This window comes from Saccostrea echinata, unplaced genomic scaffold (genome assembly GCF_033153115.1).
Source record: "Saccostrea echinata isolate AGI-Se365-2 ecotype Australia unplaced genomic scaffold, CSIRO_AGI_Sech_v1 ptg000047l, whole genome shotgun sequence".
Lineage (NCBI taxonomy): Eukaryota > Metazoa > Mollusca > Bivalvia > Ostreida > Ostreidae > Saccostrea > Saccostrea echinata.
The window spans coordinates 13,268,597-13,289,574 of NW_026889796.1; the positions used below are offsets into that span (position 1 = coordinate 13,268,597).

General features: G+C 34.4%; 2 protein-coding genes across 3 annotated transcripts; one reads left to right on the forward strand and one right to left on the reverse strand.

Annotated features, from left to right (window-relative positions):
• LOC133203048 (protein mono-ADP-ribosyltransferase PARP14-like) lies at positions 1–14,443 on the forward strand. Of its 2 annotated transcripts, none has more exons than XM_061338902.1 (5): positions 1–467; positions 576–1,427; positions 12,582–13,384; positions 13,555–13,772; positions 13,970–14,443. In XM_061338902.1, exons 1-5 carry the CDS (start codon positions 47–49, stop codon positions 14,043–14,045), a joined length of 2,370 nt encoding a protein of 789 aa, XP_061194886.1. In that variant the 5' UTR covers positions 1–46; the 3' UTR covers positions 14,046–14,443. The 2 variants fall into 2 exon arrangements, with proteins under 2 accessions (XP_061194886.1, XP_061194887.1); XM_061338903.1 differs by lacking the exons at positions 12,582–13,384; positions 13,555–13,772; positions 13,970–14,443 and adding exons at positions 1,636–2,438; positions 2,648–2,865; positions 3,080–3,401.
• Positions 14,444–15,715: 1,272 nt separating this feature from the next.
• LOC133202501 (uncharacterized) lies at positions 15,716–17,806 on the reverse strand. The gene has a single exon (XM_061338340.1). It carries the CDS (start codon positions 17,804–17,806, stop codon positions 16,271–16,273), a length of 1,536 nt encoding a protein of 511 aa, XP_061194324.1. The 3' UTR covers positions 15,716–16,270.
• Positions 17,807–20,978: the final 3,172 nt, after the last annotated feature.

Consider the following 20,978-nt stretch of genomic DNA (forward strand, 5'->3'; position numbering starts at 1 on the left):
ACGTATATATGTTTCAGTGATTTCTGCAATCGTATAGCGGTAAAAGATGGCATCAGCAGTAGGAATTAGGAGAGAATTTAACTTGAAATGGAACAAAGATACAATTATTTTTAAGATTTACCGCGGTTCCATCACAAAACCTAGTGGCCCTGTTGAAGCTATCGTCAGTATCTGGGATAGAGGCAAAGCTGAGGGTTTCTCAGAGGCAATTATAAAGGAAGCAGGGAATGAGGTTGTTGAAGAGATCAGGGCCAACAGACAGATAAAAAATAATGAAAATTTGGTCACAAAGGCGGGAAGGCTTCCTTGTAAATTTATTATTCACTGCGCCTGTCCACGTTGGGAAAATTACGACATGGGAAGCAAGGCAGAGTGTCTAAAAGATCTCTGCGAAACTATCACGAAAGCTCTATTAACAGCATGTGAAAGAGGTGTAAAATCTATTGCTTTGCCACCTATAGGCTCAGGTAAGTGTAAAATTCTTCAGATATCCATGTATCATATCTTGTTTTTCAGTTCAGTTTCAGTATCATATTTTATTCAAGTTTCAAGTAAATTATAATTGTCTTTTTCAGGGAAAATTTTTGGAATTCCAAATATTGCATCTGCAGCAATGTATGTAAAATCCGTAATGGAATATCGAAACTTTCTACTAGGAAAAAATTCAATCAAAGAAATTCACTTTATTGATAAAAAAGATGACATGATAGAATTGGTAATAGATACATACGAAATTGCTCTTCTTAACTCAGGATATCTTGAGGAAAAATCTGTGATGATGCGATTGAATGATCAAGAGAAACATCTAGGACAAATTAGGTATCCAAATAAATCTTCAAATACATATCCATCCAACTGTGTGCCAGGGCAACAACAATGCCCAAACCCATACAACAGCATTCCTTCCACAGTCCCAATGCCTCAACCTGATTTTAAACAGTTTCAATACCCTTTGCAGTCTAATCCTTACACTCCAAGCATAGCAAATATAAGGCACATTAATTCCAGTGGAGGAACAGAAATCTTTGAGTTGAATAATCTTAATGTGCTTATTTACACTGAGGATCTCACAAAAATTCACAACATCGATATTCTAGTGTCAACAGAAAATGCCCAAGTGCCTGGAAACGGCAAACTTGCAAAAGCAATTCTCGAAAAGGCAGGAAATTCATATCAAAAGGAGCATACCAAACTGTTTTCAGGGAAGAAAAAGCGTAACACAACCGAAGTATTACAGACTAGTGCGGGATGTCTTAGTTTTAAACTTGTTTTGCATGCCATTATTGAAAAATTTCCGGATGACCTTCCTTCAGATTTTTACCTACAACAGTTATGGGATACTACGTTGAATATACTAAATGCAGCAAACACGAAAAAGGTTAAAAGGAAGAAATTGTTATCCATTGCTTTGTCGCTATTAGGGACGGGTGAGTACATATACCGGAAATTAAACATGAGTTTAAGGTCGTGTCCGGATTATATACAAGTATTCTTTAGACTAGGCATAGTTAGTAGGGATGGGTGCTGTTTTAATTTTTCTTTAATAAAAAAAGACGATGTTTTAAAAATTTAAGTTTCAGAGCTAGCAGGTTTTAAGTGGGTTTTTTTTTTTTTTGCAATGTTTTCCCTTTTCAGGTTCAATTCAGGATCCACAACATCTAGCAAGATATGCTACAGTTATGCTACAAGCAATTGAATCTTTCTCATCAGCAAAAAATGTCAATTTAAAGGCGATTCATATTGTCAATTTTACTGAACAAACAACAGAAGTGGTTGTCGATGTGTTTAGATCCTTCTGTTCGAATTCAAATCGTCAAAGAGACCGGCAGGTTATTAAGAAAAAAGAGACAAAAAGTGAGATTAAGAAAATTTTTTATAAAGATTCTCACAAGTTTAACCCCAAAAATTATAAAAGGATCGATTCTTGGAGATCGTCTGCAAACCACGAGCAAAATGTGGAACTGTTTTTGGTATCCGTACCTCCCAGAAGTACCTGTCTTGGAGAGTTTAACAATTCCACCCCAGTACAAAAGCGTGGATCAAAATCTGGTACAGGAAATCTTCTAATGATCGACTCGGATTCTGAGGATAGCGATACTGAGATTTCAGACACCCGCCTTGATAGTGAACTAACAGAGAAAGATGCCTGCGCAGATGTGGCAGACGAAAATGAGACTTTGTGCGTCATATGCATGGATGATGAACTGACCGATCCAGTTCTGTTAAAAGATTGTAAACACGAGTTCTGTCGTGAGTGTATAACAGAATATTTATACCATAAATCGGCTTGTCCTGTTTGCAATACGGTTTACGGGGAAATGTACGGAAATCAACCGGAAAACGGGACTGCTACAGTATATCTCGATGATGCCTGTCTTCCGGGATACAGCTGTAAAACACTGATAATCCATTATGAATTTCCGGATGGAAATCAAATGGTAGACATTTTGTTTTATATTATTGCGTTCGATATATTCGGTACTTTTGCATAAAATCTAATATTCGATGACAATTTCTAAAAATATATATATATATATAATTTAGTTACACCTATATATATATATATATATATATATATATATATATATATATATATATATATATATATATATATATATATATATATATATAAATTTATTTTTAACAGGAAAACCACCCTAGTCCTGGGGAACCGTATCATGGCCTTTCCCGTCAAGGTTACTTACCGGACAATAAAGAGGGGCGTCTGATTTTAAGGATGCTGAAGCGTGCTTTCGAGCATCGTCTGATTTTTACTGTTGGTTTCTCTCGAACTTCCGGTAAGGATAATGTAGTCACCTGGAACGACATCCATCACAAAACAAGGAGAGAAGGAGGACCCGAAAAGTAAATTTAAAGATGATTTAAAAAAAAAAGTATACAATCGAAAACAAAACAAAAAAATGCAAAACAAAATCAAAAGCAGAAAAAAAAACATGTTATGAAACACATTTTGTCTTTTATGGTTTCATTTGTAATTAGTATCTCTTTGATCTAATTTTAAATATTTATCAGGAATTTAATTTAAATTTTTCGATTCTTACGATTTATATTGTTTCAGGTATGGTTATCCAGATCCAGATTACCTGTCAAGAGTTAAAGATGAACTGAATGATAAAGGAATTTCAGAAGAATGAAAACTGGGAGTTTTTATGGAATGATTGATAATAAAGATTCTATTTTTTTTTTTTTATTTCTCCCCAACAATATTCTAGTACAATGTTGCTGAGACTAACTGTTTTATATACTCCTTTCCAAAAAATTATGTATATTTGATGTTTCGTGCAAACATTGTATTCATACTCACGTTTAAACCAGTTTTTTTCTGATATTCAAGTCTTTTTCTTCGGATAAACTCTATGTCCGTGACTTCAATATATGATTTGTTTACTTGACCTTTGCAATTCCATCTTGTTATTCTATTTCTCTGGTCGCCCTCGTGGGGCAGTGGTTAGAGCGTCTGCTCTAGAGTCGCGGAGTAAGGAGTTGATCCTGATTAGCTGTTTGTATTATCTAATCTAATTGTCTCGGCATTTCTATGTTATAGAGAAAGCGCAGTCTGTTCGGGGGAAAAAGATCCGAAATTTTAAGTGCGATAGGTGTTAAATATTGCCTTGTATTTTTTGATAAATCATTCTATATAAATACACAATGGTTTAATTAGAAATACATCGTTATACACAATGAAAATTCGTTTTACACAAGAAAAAAAAAGTATACTAATATTTAAAAAACAAAATCTGTACGTACCTGCATGTAGAAGAAAAATTCTTGTGGCTTCGTCAATGAAAGTTATGAAAAAGGAAACAACACGATAGCTTGTCCTTTTCCTAGAACGTGTCCAATAATAAGGAAATAACAAGTGAAGACCTGAAAATTATCTCGCATTTCCTTTTTTAATTAAAATAGATTGCATCCTTGGAAAATTGTCCAGGGTTTGTATGATAATTTTCTGCAGACAGACAGCTACAATTTTTTCTGATATAATAAGACAAAGTATCCTATAATTATGAATACACATACACTAGATCCTTTTCATGAATACATATACGAGTATATGCTAATTTTACAAGAAACCGGCTATTAACATATCACAATAAGTCATATTTGTTTAAAATCTAAATCTGCATGCAAATATTTACTATTTGTTATGTTTCGAAAACTCCCCCCAATGCTCCCCCAAAGCATATTTATTCTTTGAGTTAAATGAGTTTTTTTCAAGATTGGGATAGGCACTGGAATAGAGCATTTTATACAACTATAATTTATATTCCAATATCCCCCATGCATGTTTCCTCTTTGAGCTAAACTTTTATTTAAGATTGGCACAGGAATGAAACATTCTTACTTAAAGTAATCGACTTTCAAATTTTATTCAGTCACAAAGAAATACAGAAAGCGAATTTCTTTGTGCTTTCTATATCAATATTTCTTCACTTAGGGCAGTTATGTTAGTTTAAGAGTCGTTGTAAAATGTGCTTTATAAATAAAAATTAATTTCATTACAACGTGTATTGGTAACGATCCTCTAATAAAACTAATGTCCGAATAACTTTATCTCAATTCCATTCTCAATAGTTTTTTGTCTTGCCTAGATAGCTGAGCGGTCTAGCGCGCTGTTCCTGTACTGCTAGGAGACAGATTCCGTAGGTCGAGAGTTCAACCCCGGACTGGGGCAGAAGTGGGTATCCTTTTAAAAGTGAATTTCTTTGTGCTTTATATATGTATATATGTATATATATATATATATATATATATATATATATATATATATATATATATATATATATATATATATATATCGTTTATATATATATATATATATATATATATATATATATATATATATATATATATATATATATATATATATATATATATATATATATATATATATTTATATAAACGAAGGGGAAGCAGTGGATTTAAAAAAAAAAGAAATCATTTGTTTTGTTATTCTATAATTTGATTCTCTGACCCTTAAAAGAAAAATGTTGTTTAAAGATTTCATTGTGATGCATCTCTGCTTTTTTTTCAGAGATGATAATAATGCCACAAATGGTGCAAAACACTTTAAATTTTTTATGTTTCATATCGTTTTGTCTGTCTCTATGTCCTCATATAAATATGAAGATTTTTTCATGTCACCTTAACTTCACTTGTTTGCTATATTTTAGCTAAACATTTCTGTTTAAGTACAACTGTCACTTTCCTATGACAATCCTTAGTAGGGCCCCCTCTGACTTTGTTAGTTTTTTTAAGAGAGGGGGAGAGAGGGGGGAAGAGAGATCGGTGTGACCAATCTGCATTTTGATTGAATAACCTATTATCCTTGATCCAAGGTTGGCAATTATCAGCATTTATTGTTATTTTGTCAAGAAAGTAACCGATCTTAGGTCCAAATTATGTATGTGTATGCAGTTGATTCGAGTAATGCATCAGACATCTCCTGTTACGTGTCTTTTGTGGTTGTAATGTTGATTCCATATTTGCTGTTTAATTATGTTTGCTTTCAAAGTGTTACTATACACATTAAAAATACTAGTTTCTTATGCAGAGTCAAAGTTGCTGAAGTCAAAATGTTACTTGTGGGTACCAGTGTGGCTGAAGTAGAACAGGATTGGCTAGCTACGTTTTTTGTTTAATCAATTAAAAACTTGATATAATTTTCCTATAAAAGCTTTTACGCTATATAAGGACATATCTCTTTTTGGTCATATTGCAGATTAAATAAACTGCAGTCATATCAGGAAATATGAGATAATTAATTTTTTTTTTTTTTTTTTTTTTTTTTTTTTTTTTTTTTTTTAAATTCAATTTGTTCACATATTTCTGACGACATGTCATAATGTTTACAAAAGTCTTTATTTGGCAAAGTCAAATTTTGTGAGAAAAACAAATCTGTTCAGTTGGAGTGGATAAAAAATATGGACAATTTTGACTACGAAAAAAGACTATGAGAAGTCAATCGAAGTATTCAGTTGACGGTTCTTTGACGACCCATTGATCGTAATTGACCATTAGTTGAATTTTTGGCATACAAATCAAGGAGCGTTCAACTCATCTGCATATAGTTGACCTCTGTTGAATGCTCTTATATACATGAATATTCTGTGCAGTTAACCACTGAAGAATGCTTTTACACTTTCTGTGCAGTTAACCACTGTTGAATGCACCAATATTTTCTATGCAGTTGACCATTGTTGAATGCTCCTTTATTTTCTGTACAGTTGACCACTGTTGAATACTCCTATATTTTCTATGCAGTTTAGCACTATGGAACGCTCCTATATTTTCTGTACAGTTTACCACTGTTGAATGCTCCTATATTTTCTGTGCAGTTGAGCAATGTTGAATACTCCACATTCTTGAAATTCCTTTTATAAAAGGCTGGTTTTAGGTTGTATTTTGGATTTTTCAATTGTAATACTTTGTGAATATGTCGTAGAAGAATATGATATATATATATAGCAGAGCGGTCTAGCGCGCTGTTCCTGTACTGCTAGGAGACAGGGCCGGGATTCATAAAACTTCTTAGTATATTCGTAAGTTTAAAAAATCACTTAAGTTATATATTTTATACTTAAGTCCCCTAAATATTACTTAAATTTGGTAGAAATACTTAAGTGTAATTCATAAACATATTTAGTGCTTAAGTATTGACTTAAAGTTAAGTGTCCACAGGAGGTGTCTTAAGTAGATAAGAAATACTTAAGTTTTCTTTATCAAATAAAAAATATTTTACAGAAGACACTTTAACCTTTCAGTAAGAAACCATGCTATTACATCCAGCTAGAGGCTTGTTTTGACTTTGAGATGTTTATCAACTGGTAAGATGCAGTACATGTATTGTGCACTGTTGATGGCAAAGCTGTATCAGTTGTGATGTAATACTCATGGAACTAAATACCTCCATCACAAAAGAGTGCGCTTTTTGTTCGGGAAATTGTATGCGTTGCTAGGGTGACCCAACTTAAGTGCTCTAATTTTCTCAGAATTAAACTTAGCTAAGAATTGCACTTAGAATTTATATGAATACGACTTAAGAATTTTTTCTTAGCTAAGAATTTATTTTATACTTAAGTGTGAAACTTAGCACAAATCTTAAGTATGTCTATGAATCCCAGCCCAGATTCCGTAGGTCGAGAGTTCAACCCCGGGCTATATATATATATATATATATATATATATATATATATATATATATATATATATATATATATATATATATATATATATATATATATGAATTACGGAACGAGGGGGGGGGGGTTCCATCGCCAAGCACCTGTGTTTTATGCAAAACTTCACACCTGGCATTAATAGAGTCTGAGAGCTTTTCTAACACTCAGTGGTCAAATATTGTCAATTCAGCAAGATTTCACAAAGTCGGAGTGTTCAACAATGGTCAACTCTTTTCAGGCATGAGATTTTCAAAGTATTAGCATTCAGCTAATGGTCAACTCAGTGAAAAGCAGTCAATTGACGGTCAACTGACCATTTCAGGAAATATAGTTGGCAACTTTTCAGAAAAGCATTCAATTCCTTGGGGTCAATTTTTTTCGAGTATTCAGTTGACAAGTAGTTGTCTGCTAGTTGACGACTAGTTGACGGTCAAGTACACATTTTCGTATGGCATGTATCTCATAAAATGACACCATTTGATATATTATATCATGTTTTCACAAACATTCTCACATTCAAAAGAGGAACAATTTCATAGACAAACTACAGTGACAATTTGAGAGTGATATAAAATTAGCCGCATACGCATATAAAATAAATTTTAAAAGTTGCTCTGAAACAATAAATTAATCTACAACACTAGATCCATGATGATTATCACATGACTGTATAGTTTCCACAACAATCACCAAAAGTTTTGTCATTAGATATTATTTGCTTTTTATAATACATGAACACATATCTAGTATGCATTTGCCTCTATAGTCTAGCGTTTTCATTAAGTCAAAATGTTGATGAATGTTTTTCATACTAATTGTTAAGTGATACTGAATTGTCGACGGATTTATCCGTTACTTAGTATATAAAATATATTTCTATTTTTATAAATTTACTTTATTAAACCATGAAGAAAATATATTAAGCTTTATTATTTTTAAATTTGTCTAGAACTCGTTTTGTCATTTGTAGAACCCCATCCTTTCAAATGAAGAAAAAATCACCTGAATTACCCCCTAGGCTCATCATCCTATGTTTGCATAAAATTCAATACGAATATAAATCAATTGGAAGATCATCTGATGATTATATCTTTTTCATTATTATGCACAGGTGGAGATTATTAAATTGTGTCAACATTCGTTCATTTTTCATATGTGTTCTTGTAACTATTTAAACGAGGTATTTAGCATGTCCTGAATCTTATTGCAAATGCCTGACTTCTTTGGTTTAAGTTTGATAGTAAATAAAACATTAAAAAACACCCATTTCCGTAAAGTGTTTGGACATCCTGTTGCCCGCGTGATGCAGTGTTTATATAACGTTTCTTGATCCTTACGTCGCGATTTCAAATCCCACTGCGAGACATGGAATCCAATCCTTCTGATGAGGTTACATAAAACGAGGTCCCGTGTCGCAGTAGATGTTGGGACGAAAAAGTATCCCTCACTGCTCGATGGCCAAAAACAATGCCGAGTAACGGACTAAATTTGAAGTCTTTCATCGGCAATTGATGACGTTCGACTATGAGGGAACAATTTTCAAAGGGAGAAAAGTAGATATATAATCAACAAACCTGGACATCCTGTAAAGAGTATGACCATGCAATATGAATGCGGTGACTTAAAATACTTATTAAAACATACCGGTACTTGGATTCTAAAGGGCAGGACTATTGAAAGTGTGCTTAGCAATTCTTTTTCAAACTGGATTTGCTAACTGTGATGGTAATTGCAAGTCACATTGCCAAACTTTGCAGAGAAGCCTCTTTGTACGGTATGTGTCGGTCACATGATGGTGAGTATTACTTTACGTGATTTTCAAGTGTGAATGCTCAAATATATCCCAAAATGCACGAACATTGTTCGTCAAAGGAACTTTACAATTAATTCACATTATTAACATGTGAAAATTTATATTTCTTTTTCATGAAAATTATTGCTTGGTACATTTGGCTGTGTTTTATGTATCTGATTGAGCTAGCAAGCACAATAATGATGAAAATAGAATATGGTCTGGATATGTTATTTCAATATCATGGCAATAAAATTATGTTAACAGCAATTTCTTTTTAAAAATTAAATTAAGAACAACAAGAGATATAAACTATACTAATACTGTGAAAAAATCACGAAATGATTTTGCATGTCGTATGGAATTATTTTTTGACATTATAGAATAAGAAGGCTACTGTCTCATGATTAAGTATCACATTTCTACTTGTAAGATTTGACTGTTCATATCATATAGAGGTCGCCAACAATCTTTATGTCAAATGGAAACAATGTTTCAATGCATCTTTTGACGAATAAATGTACTTCTGGTTTAGTAAATGTTCACTGAGAGGAAAACATTTTCCCCTCCTTTTATTTAGAATTTAGTAATTTTCATTTTGAAACTCTTTTAAGTTATTTTTTCAAAATGCTTGCAAAGTAGGAATGTTTTGATTACAGATATGGGTATCCAGAGGCCCATTTTACAAAAGAACTTACGACTAAGACCAAAATTTAATTCTGTTTATAACTTTCTTATTTACATTTTATTGAAAATGGTTTTAATCTTTTTTAAAGGGAATGTAGAAAGATATTTTTACACTGGCAATTTTAAACAGAATTTTCAAGCTTGCAAAATTTCGCAATCAACTAAAGCTTTTTGTCTTAGTCGTAAGTTCTTTTGTAAAAAGGGCCCCTGATTCTGAGAATCTAGAAAGAGTAAAGATTGATTGACTGTATATTGTTTTTCGTCCCATTCGAGAATTTTTCACTCATATAGAGACGTCAGTCACCATATATCGGTGAGGGGCTTCAAATTTAGACCTTTACTCGGCACTCAGGGCCATTGAGCAGTGAGGGATCTTTATCGTGCCAACGCCTGCCGTGACACGGGGCTTCGGTTTTTTGAGGTCTCATCCGAAGGGCCCGCATCTTTCACTTCAAAGTGCCGAGCGCATGGCGAAGGAACAGTTGCTCCCTAGTTTTTATCGACTTAGGTCAGCGATTAGAACACACGACCTTCCGATCACGGAGCGAGCGCTTCTACGGACTGAGTTACCGTGACGGTAAGGAGAAACTAGAAGCGAAGGGAATCACAGAGGACTTATTTTAATTGGACAAACAAGACACCATATTGAAGCCATCCGCCTACTTTTTTCTGCGGAGAAAAGAATATTTTTATGCATTCAAATTTCCTTGAATCATTATATACATATACAAGTAGCCAATGCCTGTTATTTTTAAAAGACATCACGACTTGAATTAGCTTAAACATGTGTGCATGAAATAGATAACTCTTATCTGTATAATTGCACAACTGGCACGATAAACGACATCCGCATAAACAAACCTTGAGGATAATTATGATTGGTTTGGTCTCTGTTGTCATGTTTAATTCTTCCTTGAATTAGTGAAAACATTCATAGCTGGTACGCGTGTAAAATAAAGAGATTCAGAAATTAGATGTTCGTAGTGCACAGTTCTGCATGCATGTAAACACATCGATTTTCATACGTCTTCTTTCGTTTTAGTTTCTTTGAACGTTAATAAGCCTTGTGTGATTTTGATGTTAGGGAAATTAATGATTCAGTGAAGGAATTTTATGAAACTGGCTAACTGTAAACAATGGCATCGGCATTAGGAACCAGAAAAGAGTTTAATCTCAAATGGAAAAAGGGTACCCTTGTTTTCAAGATTTACAGTGGATCTATCACAAAACCCAGTAGCACTGTCGGAGCTATCGTCAGTATCTGGAATAGAGGCAAAGCTGATGGTTTCTCAGAGGTAATTATAAAGGAAGCAGGGAATGAAGTTGCTGAAGAGATCAAAGCTAACAGACAGATAAAAACCAAAGAAAATTTGGTCACACTGGCGGGAAGGCTTCCTTGTAAATATATAATTCACTGCGCTTGTCCTCGGTGGGAGAATTACGACACGGGAAGCAAGACACAGTGTCTAAAAGATCTCTGCGAAACTGTCACAAGAGCTCTTGTAACAGCATGTGATAAAGGTATAAAAGCTGTTGCTTTGCCTCCTATAGGTTCAGGTAAGTGAAAATTCGTCAAATATCCCAAGAATATGTATTGGCTCTTTCTTCCTAAAGTGTACCATGCAAAGAAACTTCTAATGTTTTCCAATGTTGTTGAAATACTTACATTCATTCCACTTGTCATAGCTTCAGACGTCTAATTTAAGTTCTAATTTCTTGATGTAAACTGTCCTTTTCAGGTAAAATATTTGGCATACCAGATATTGCATCTGCAGCAATGTATGTAAAATCCATAAAGGAATTTCTTAAATTTCTACCTGGCATGAATAATCCAATCAAAGAAATTCATTTTATTGATAAAAAAGAGAAGATGGTAGAACTGGTAACACACACATACAAAATTGCTACTGAGAACCCAGGGTATCTTGAGGAAAAATCTGTGATGATGCGCTTAAATGATCTAGAAAAATGTCAAGATCCATGCATTACAACTTCCGTACTCCCATACCCAAGCAATTCAACTCCTGTACTTTCATACCCAAGCAATTCAACTCCTGCACTTTCTTACCCAAGCAATTCAACTCCTGTACTTTCATACCCAAGCAATTCAACTCCTGTACTTTCATACCCAAGCAATTCAACTCCTGTACTTTTATACCCAAGCAATTCAACTCCTGTACTTTCATACCCATTCAGACTGCCTCCCATATCCCCATACCCAGCGAGTCCATCTCCCGTACTTCCAATCCCACAACCTGTATATACAACACAGTTTAAAATACCCCCACAGTCTTATGTTCACACTCCAAGAATATCAAACTGAAAACAAATTAATTCCAGTGGAGGAACGGAAATCTTTGAAGTTAATAACCTAACTGTACTCATTTACAATGAGGATCTCACAAAAATTCACAACGTCGATATTCTGGTGTCAACAGAAAATGCCCAAGTACCCGGAAACGGCAAGCTTGCAAAAGCAATTATCAAAAAGGCAGGAAAATCATATCAGAAGGAACATGAAAAACTGTTTTCAGGGAAGAAAAAACGTAACACAACTGAAGTGTTACAGACTGGTGCGGGATGTCTTAGTTTTAAAATTGTTTTCCATGCCATTATTGACAAATTTCCGGATGACATTCCATCAGACTTTTACCAACAACAATTATGGGATACCACGTTTAATATACTAAATGCAGCAAACAAGAAAAAGATTAAAAAAAAGAATTTGTTATCCATTGCTTTCTCGTTACTGGGAACGGGTGAGTACATTTACTGGAAATGAATCATGAGTTAACGGTCGTATTCAGATTTAAATTTTAGCAGGACTGGAAACTGTTTTAATTTTTCTTTAATTAAAAATGTTGTTTGGGTTTTTAAGTGGGGCATTTACATTATTTCAGGTTCAATTCAGAATCCACAACATCTAGCAAGATATGCCACAGTTATGCTACAAGCAATTGAATCTTTCTCATCAGCAAAAAATGTCAATTTGAAGACGGTCCATGTTGTCAATTTTACCGACCAAACTACGAAAGTGGTTATCGATGTATTTAGATCCTTCTGTTCGAATTCAAATCTTCAAAGAGACCGACAGGTTATTAAGAAAAAAGAGCCAAAGGGTGAGATTACGAAAAATTCTCGTAAAGATTCTAACAAGTTTAACCCTAAAAATTATAAAAGGATCGATTCTTGGAGATCATCTGCAAACCACAAGCAAAATATGGAATTGTTTTTGGTATCCGTACCTCCCAAAAATACCTTTCTTGGAAAGTATAACGATTCCATTCCAATACAAAACCCTGGATCAAAACTTTGTCCAGGAAATCTTCTAATGATCGACTCGGATTCTGAGGATACCGATACTGAGATCTTAGTCACCCGTCTTGATGGTGAACTATTAGAGAAAGGTGCGTGCGCAGATGTGGCGGACGAAAATGAGACTATGTGCGTCATTTGCATGGATGATGAATTGACTGATCCAGTACAGTTGAAAGATTGTAAACACGAGTTCTGTCGTGAGTGTATAACAGAATATTTATACCATAAATCGGCTTGTCCTGTTTGCAATACGGTTTATGGGGAAATGTACGGAAATCAACCAGAAAATGGGACTGCTACGATATATCTGGATGATGCTTGTCTTCCGGGATACAGCTGTAAAACACTGATAATCCATTATGAATTTCCGGATGGAAATCAGACGGTAGACATTTTATTTTATCTTATTCCGTTCAATATATTCGGTAATTTTGTCTATGTTAATGCATATACATAATATTTGATGACAATTTCTAAAAAAAAAAAAAAAAAAAAAAAAAAATATAAATATATATATATATATCATTTAGATACAGATATTTTTTTTTCAAACAGGAAAACCACCCTAGTCCTGGGGAACCGTATCATGGCCTTTCCCGCCAAGGTTACTTACCGGACAATAGAGAGGGGCGTCTGATTTTAACGATGCTGAAGCGTGCTTTCGAGCATCGTCTGATTTTTACTGTTGGTTTCTCTCGAACTTCCGGTAAAGACAACGTAGTCACGTGGAACGACATCCATCACAAAACAAGGAGAGAAGGAGGACCAGAAAAGTAAAAGTTAATTTTAAAAAAACAAACAAACAAACGAAAACAAAACAAAAATAAACGCAGAAAAATATATAGCATGACTGTGCATGAAACACAATTTTATTGCTTCATTTGTAATTAGTATTACTTTATACTGTTTTTAAATATTTTATCAGAAATCAATTTAAATTTTATGATTGTTAGTATTTTAATTGTTTCAGATATGGTTATCCAGATCCAGAATACCTGTCAAGAGTTAAAGATGAGCTGAAGGCCAAAGGAATTTCTGAAGAATGAAGACTGGGAGTTTTCAAAATATGACTGATAATAAATATTCTATTCCTTAGGCCATCTGTAAAACTTTGTTTGTTTGTCCTCTCCGGACCGCCTGGCTAAAAATGGCCGACTCAAAACTTTTTTAACCTCCAGGAAACGATTTTTTTTTCATTCCAGAATTTTCTCATCTCGAGAACAACTATTTTTGAGTTTATAAATACCTTCAGTTTTAAGAGATGTTTAGCATTCAGCATGTTGAAAATTTCTAAGAAAAATATTTTCTCACCTACCTACAGACCCATTTTTTTTTTCATCCTGAATCGGGAGAAGGCAAACAAACAATATTTTAAAGTTGACCTTACATTTCTCCCTAACAATATACTCGTACAATGTCGCTGAGATTAAGTTTTTCATACACTCTTCTAAAAAAAAAAATACAATTTTTTTTGGTGTTTCGTGCAAAGATATTGTATTCATACCAATATTTTAACTAGTTTTTTTTTTAGATATTCATGTCATTTTTCTTTTTGATAAACTCTATGTCGGTGGCATTCAATAGATAATCTGTATGTAAAATCATTCCCCATGCAATGCTTTATTTGATGAAAATGTACTTTCCGATGGTACCTACTTAAGAATACCTAAACCGAAGATTTTCCTGAAACTTTTCATGAACACGAAGTCTGTGTGCCTTACACACTGTACAGAAGTAAGGAGTTTCTATATTGTTGATTTTGCACACACACTCACACAACAACAACAACAAAAACAATCGGATTCCTTAAAACACACATTATAGTACATGTATACAGGTAAACTTAGTCAACAATAAAACTAACATTTTCAGTTAATTACTGTAATTACTTACCGTTGTTGTTCTTGTCAATGTTTCCATTCCCTACTTGTTATATGTATTACCGAGAGGCGAAAGCCGTTGTTACAAACATTTAATAAAAGCAAATAATTTACAGTTTTATTACCATTGGAAATATTTTTTTTATTAAGTATGCAAAGGTTGAAGAAGTTATGTTGGCACAACAAATACACAATTTTCTTACAAATAATTAGAGGATACTTAATGTTTTGCAGGTGGATATGGAATTTATTTCACGAGTGGGACAATTTTTTTTTTTAATATTTTCAGTAGTGCGAAGCACGAGTAAAAATATCAAAAAATCCTGCACACGAGTGAAATAAATTCCATATCGAACAACAAAACATTGAATTTTCTGTTTATTACATTTTCTTTTATTTTCTTTTTGCCTCTGTCTTTTCTTAACCCAGTGTCATAGGCTGTGACCCCATATTTGAACAGTTGAGACGTCATAGCTCAGCAGTTGTGAGGTTGAAAAGATTGTAACATGGATTTTAGCAACATGTTTGGGAAGACATTGGCTGTTTTAGTCTCTAGCAAGATGGTTTAGTTACTATTGCTATCTCATTACAGGCCAGAAATTATTCTTACTTACTTTGACATCCTTTCAATTGTGAGAGAATATCACTTTGGTATCCTTTCACACTGTGAGTGAATATCACTTTATTCAATAAATAAATCACATTATTTCCCTCTTGAAAATGTAATAAACAACTTACAATATTTATGAAATTGGGCAACAAAACGCTTACTTTGACATATATATATATATATATATTTTAAATAATAAAATGTGAATGCAATCTATGAACAAAATATTGATAAAATATACACAAAAGTGATTTGCATTGCTTAATAATCGTATTTTCTGACAAATAAAGCATAAGAAATAAAACATCATGCTCAGTGTATCGCTCGCTCCTGATCGGATGGTCGTGGGTTAGAATCTTGTCCACGACTGACCCAAGTCAATAAAGAATATGTAGTAACTGTTCCTTCGCCAAGCGCTCGGCACTTTGAAGTGAAAGTTGCGGGTCTTTCGGATGAGACCTTAAAAACCGAAGAACCATGTCACGACAGGCGTTGGCACGATAAAGAACCCTCACTGCTCAATGGCCTGGGGAGCCGAGTAAAGGACTAAATTAAGCCCTTCACCGGTATATGGTGAAAAAATTCTCGAATGGGACGTAAAACAATATACGGTAAATCCATCAATCACACTCAGTATGCATACGGCATGCATAATTATGATCTTATTTATGTTGCTTGGTTTAATTTATAGTATATTGCAATATTAGAACTGAGCTTAGTTTCCTTGACATGACTAATATATGTACAAAATGAAAATCTGAAATATAATATCAGTAAAAACTTAACATTGTCTGTAAATGATGGTCTTTCTATAAAGTTCATACATTTCTATTGCAGTCAGAAATCGGTAAAACAAAATGATAGGATACGTCATATGCATAATCACTCTCCAGTAGTCCTCTCCATAGAAAGCTATCTCAAGAGACATAGTACTGTTAGGTTTTCTGAAAGTAATTGATGTCCAATGAATGATGTTCATAACGAATAAACACAAAAATGTGTTATGAACTTTAATACAGGCTACATGTACATGGACCTTAGCATCCTTGAAGCAGAATGTTTGAACATGTAGTATAAGCATGCTCTGGAAAATGATATTAATCGCCTGAATGCTTTTATCAACTAGAAGAGCACGGCCAGCAGTTTGGTGTAAAAACATCACCCCGGGTATGCAACCAAAGGTAGTGTAAGCAATGGCTCCAGCTGTTACGAAAATAAGAACGGGTTGGTATATTATTTTTTCTGAATGTCTATCTAATTTCTCGTGAAATTGTAAATTGAATTGTCTATATCCGAAACACAAAAGAAATAAGTTCAATAAGTCATAAGGTATTCTAGTAATATTGTCTATCCAAGACAATTTGCGATTAAAGAGGGGTAAAAAATAAGCCACTAAAAAGGGGATTGATAAAGTTATGCCACATCCTATTGAAACAATGAAAGACTGTCGATGTCTCGGCTTTTCGAACATATTCCGTGAAACGGCGGACAACTGATCAATCATGGAACCAGTTCTCGAATGTCCTTGTCTCGTTGCCTCTTCCTCTATTTGTATGCTTGAGCCAACGTCAAATGTGATGAACATTTTAATAGCTATGGCAACAGATAGTAAACAGTATTCATCGATGATAGGTCCGATATATGGAGCAGATATTTTTCGAATGGAAATATAAATAACTGAATTGTAAAAGCAGTCATAGATAGTTGTTTTATTGGACATTGATGACATACGACTTTCCTCCATAACCGAATCAAAGAAAGATCTACACCATCGAAGAAGATGAGCAATGACCATAAAAGATATTCCATAATTAATAAGAGAGGATGATTTAAATCTGTACTTTCCATAAAGACTTAGAAATCCCAACTGTCCAATGCAGAAAAATATCTCAATGACACGACAAAGAATGCGTGCAAATTGTTCACCCTCATATGGTTTTGGACCACCATTAATCAAGCAGCCAATGTTGGTGGCCATATAAAATCCAGAATTTAAAATGTTACCAAGACCAAATATCCAGAGGAAAACAAGCTTAACTTTCCTGGATACGTCGTCCTTTACTTGCCCCGTTAAATATGCGCCTCTGTTGCTATGTACAAGGAACCAAACAAGAAACGTAAAAAGCATGCTTATAAAAGTCATAATCGCTTCCGTTCCCCAAACAACTTGGTGCGGTTTTGGAATTGATTTTGACGTGGAGAAAATTATCATTATAACAATACTCATGGACAGAATGCACATTGGTGCCAACATAGAATTTGTGTAAAAGAAGCTTGAGATTGCCACGGGAAGAACTTTTGACGAGCAATCGGCCATGTTTCTGCAGAAAAGAAAAAACAAATAAAAAGTCTTTATATTTATGTTATAATGATCATATTGTACATAAGGTTGATGAGTAAATCAAATTAAGAGTCACTGATATTTAAAACCGATATTTTTACGTACCTTTAGATTTATTGACGTTTCAGTAAAACTCGCAGGGCTCCGTCACTAAATTTTATTGAAATTAAGGAAACAATCACGTGAGCTTGACCTATTCCAAAAAAAGTGTTCAAAAATAAGGAAATTACAATTGAAAACCGGAAAATTATCTTATATTATGCTTTTTTGATCGATTGCATCCTCGGAAAATTGTACTGAATTTCCGCTAGAATGCTACAAATTAAAAAAAAAAACACAATATCAATTTTCTGAATAGAAAATTAATACAATATCTTTTTAATGAAGCATAATATTGACGCAATAATGCGATACTGAGGCGCAATGACACGAGAGCCATTCTCGTCATTTTATCATCGTCATCACAACGTTGATTATGTGTTAATGGCGTGGTAAAGGGATGGTGAACTACTTGGCCACATCCCGACTCCATATGATTCGGAAGCTAACGTTATGTATAAGAGTATCACTCATTAATGAATCGTTTAATATGCCGTTCTATTTCTTCCGTGGTTGGAATTCGATTCCTTCTTACTTTACTGAGCTATTTAGATCACGAGATCATCAATTGCTTTCTAAGTATCCTTTACTATACACTAGTTCCTTATAGAGCTCTATTCAATGTTGCTTGAATCAACAGGTTACTTGCACGTTCTAGTGTGGCCATACTATAGCCCTACAGGATTAGCGATTGTTGTGGTTATCAATCAAACGAGTCATCCTAAAAGCTTTAATGAAAAGGACAACGGGAGACGGCAATATTCAGAAATATCTCTTTTTGGTCGTGTTGTATTTTAATTAAGCATTGAATTATTATTTTTTTGAAAGATGTAGTCTCATAACTAAAACGGTGTGTGCAAACAAATTAAGTAACGTGCGTTTGCGCGTTATGAAAATTTGTTTGTACACACTGTTGCAGTTATGAGACTAAATCTTTCAAAAAATAATAATTCAGTCCTTATATTTATATTCTTTAACTCTCTGCCTTGTCTCCAAATAGTATTTATTTTTCAAAATCTTTTCTTTTCCTTCGTGTAAGTTACAATTACTGTAAGAGCCATCGCAACAGCTTCTACCGTCAGACTATTCACTGTGAGCGTGAATTTTCATTTTCGCTTGTGACGTTGCACTCGCACGGCGTTCAACGCTTGTGACATCAAAATAAAATTCATACTTCAACCTTTTGACCTCCCCGTCCTTGTTACTGTGTTTTGAATGAAGTAGCTTTTCACACACTTTACAAGAAAAATACGTGTGGAATGTAAATTATACAATTACATCATTATCAGTATGAGATACCGGTATTTGAATTTAAAGAATGGTTTCCTGGCTTCTCGTCTCTACTGTTTAACGTAACTTGTCTCTTCTTCTTCTTTTATCTCTTTCTGGATTCGTTTCCTTATCTCTGATGATGCCCCATCCCATGTTGTTGTTAACTGTGTAATGATTTGGGCCGTGGATATTGGCATGTATAGATCAGTTGGTAGAGCACCTGACTAGTGATACAGGGGTCCCAGGTCCGATTCCTGGTCCAGTCATAAATTTTCTCCTTTACTGTAACAACTGAATACCTACACTTATCTCCCATTAAATATGGTACCGACAATGTCTTTACTGCAAAGTCCTGATTCTGCTTCTGACACTGCATCACTTAATTGCTTTCCACTTTTGTTCCGACTGTTTATGGGTTCTCTTATTTTTGGTCACTGGAGTCGTCGAGGGCCATAACGAGACAAGCCTTCCGAGTTTCAAATTCTTCTGCCACTGATGCAAGATGTAAACGCAGCTTGGTGATCATGCTGTTAAGTCCAATCGATGAAAGCACTCTTCCATCAATTGTCGGAGATACTGGCTGTCTTTTTCTCTTTATGCCCTCTACAGTTGTTAAGGTAAAATGATAAAGCATAAATGGTCAGGTTAGTTTTAGTAGGAGTCCTTGCTGGAAGATCAACACCTCAAATTTCCCTGGCAGGATGTTGACAAGGCTCTCTGTTGTGTCCTGTTTTAATCCTCTGCTGTTGCTGATGTCTTTCAGAGTATCGTCATACCATTTGCTTAGGCATTTTATGGGGTTTTAAAAGATGATGGTATAGCTTCGCCCTAGATCTTCAGCGTGAATATTTGGGTGAAATGTCATTTCATACAACCAGACAAGTCGCCTTCACCATAACAAATTCCTCCATGAGTACCCATCTAACATATATGTGTGTTGTCGTGGTGGTGGTTAAATTAATTAAGTGAAGCCTCTGCTTGGTGGCTGTCTGAAGACTGCCTTGGTCTTTTGTCCCTCTCATTTCTCTTCTCCCTGCCTCTATCAAAAGATTTATTGCCATGACAAAAAGGACTACAGATCTATATATAGCACATCATGTAACTATGCTTTTTCTCGAGCCGTTGTCATTATTTTATGTAGTCTACCTCTCTAAATCTGATATGGATCCTTCAAGTTGACAAACAGTCCCCTCTGGTATATAGTACTAATCACCAAGTGCTGTTTCGATGAGTTTATATAGAACTGTATCTCAGGCGTTCACCAGATCCAACCAGACAACGATTAGTTCCACTTTAGTGATAAAGTCCTGGAGACTAGTCATTCTCTGCAGAGCTCTCCTCCTTAGGTTCGAAGCAAATACTAGTATCTGCTATATGCCTGGTTACCTTTCCTCCAAATGACTCCCATTAGTCTCCATACCCTATTGAGAAGTTATGGACGCTTCTTGTAGACCTTGTATGTCATACCGTTTTTTTTTTTACAGTGTTGGTTCTTTGTTGCCTAGAGGTATCTGGGGTGATAACACAGCCTCTATTCTGTTGTTCTCACCGAGTGATAAATCTTTGGTCTCCTTTAAGTATGCTTCATCCTCTTCTCTAGGTTTAGGAAGTTTTCTGGATCTCTTTCCCTATAGCGACTTGATGAAAACTTGTAAGGATTTTTTTAATAAAAACTGCACTCTTTCGAATTCTGTTCCTCTCTAAATTTTTTTCCTATTCTCTCTGTATTCCTGAATTCTTAATCTCTTCTGGGTCATTTCTAACTAAGTTTACCGAG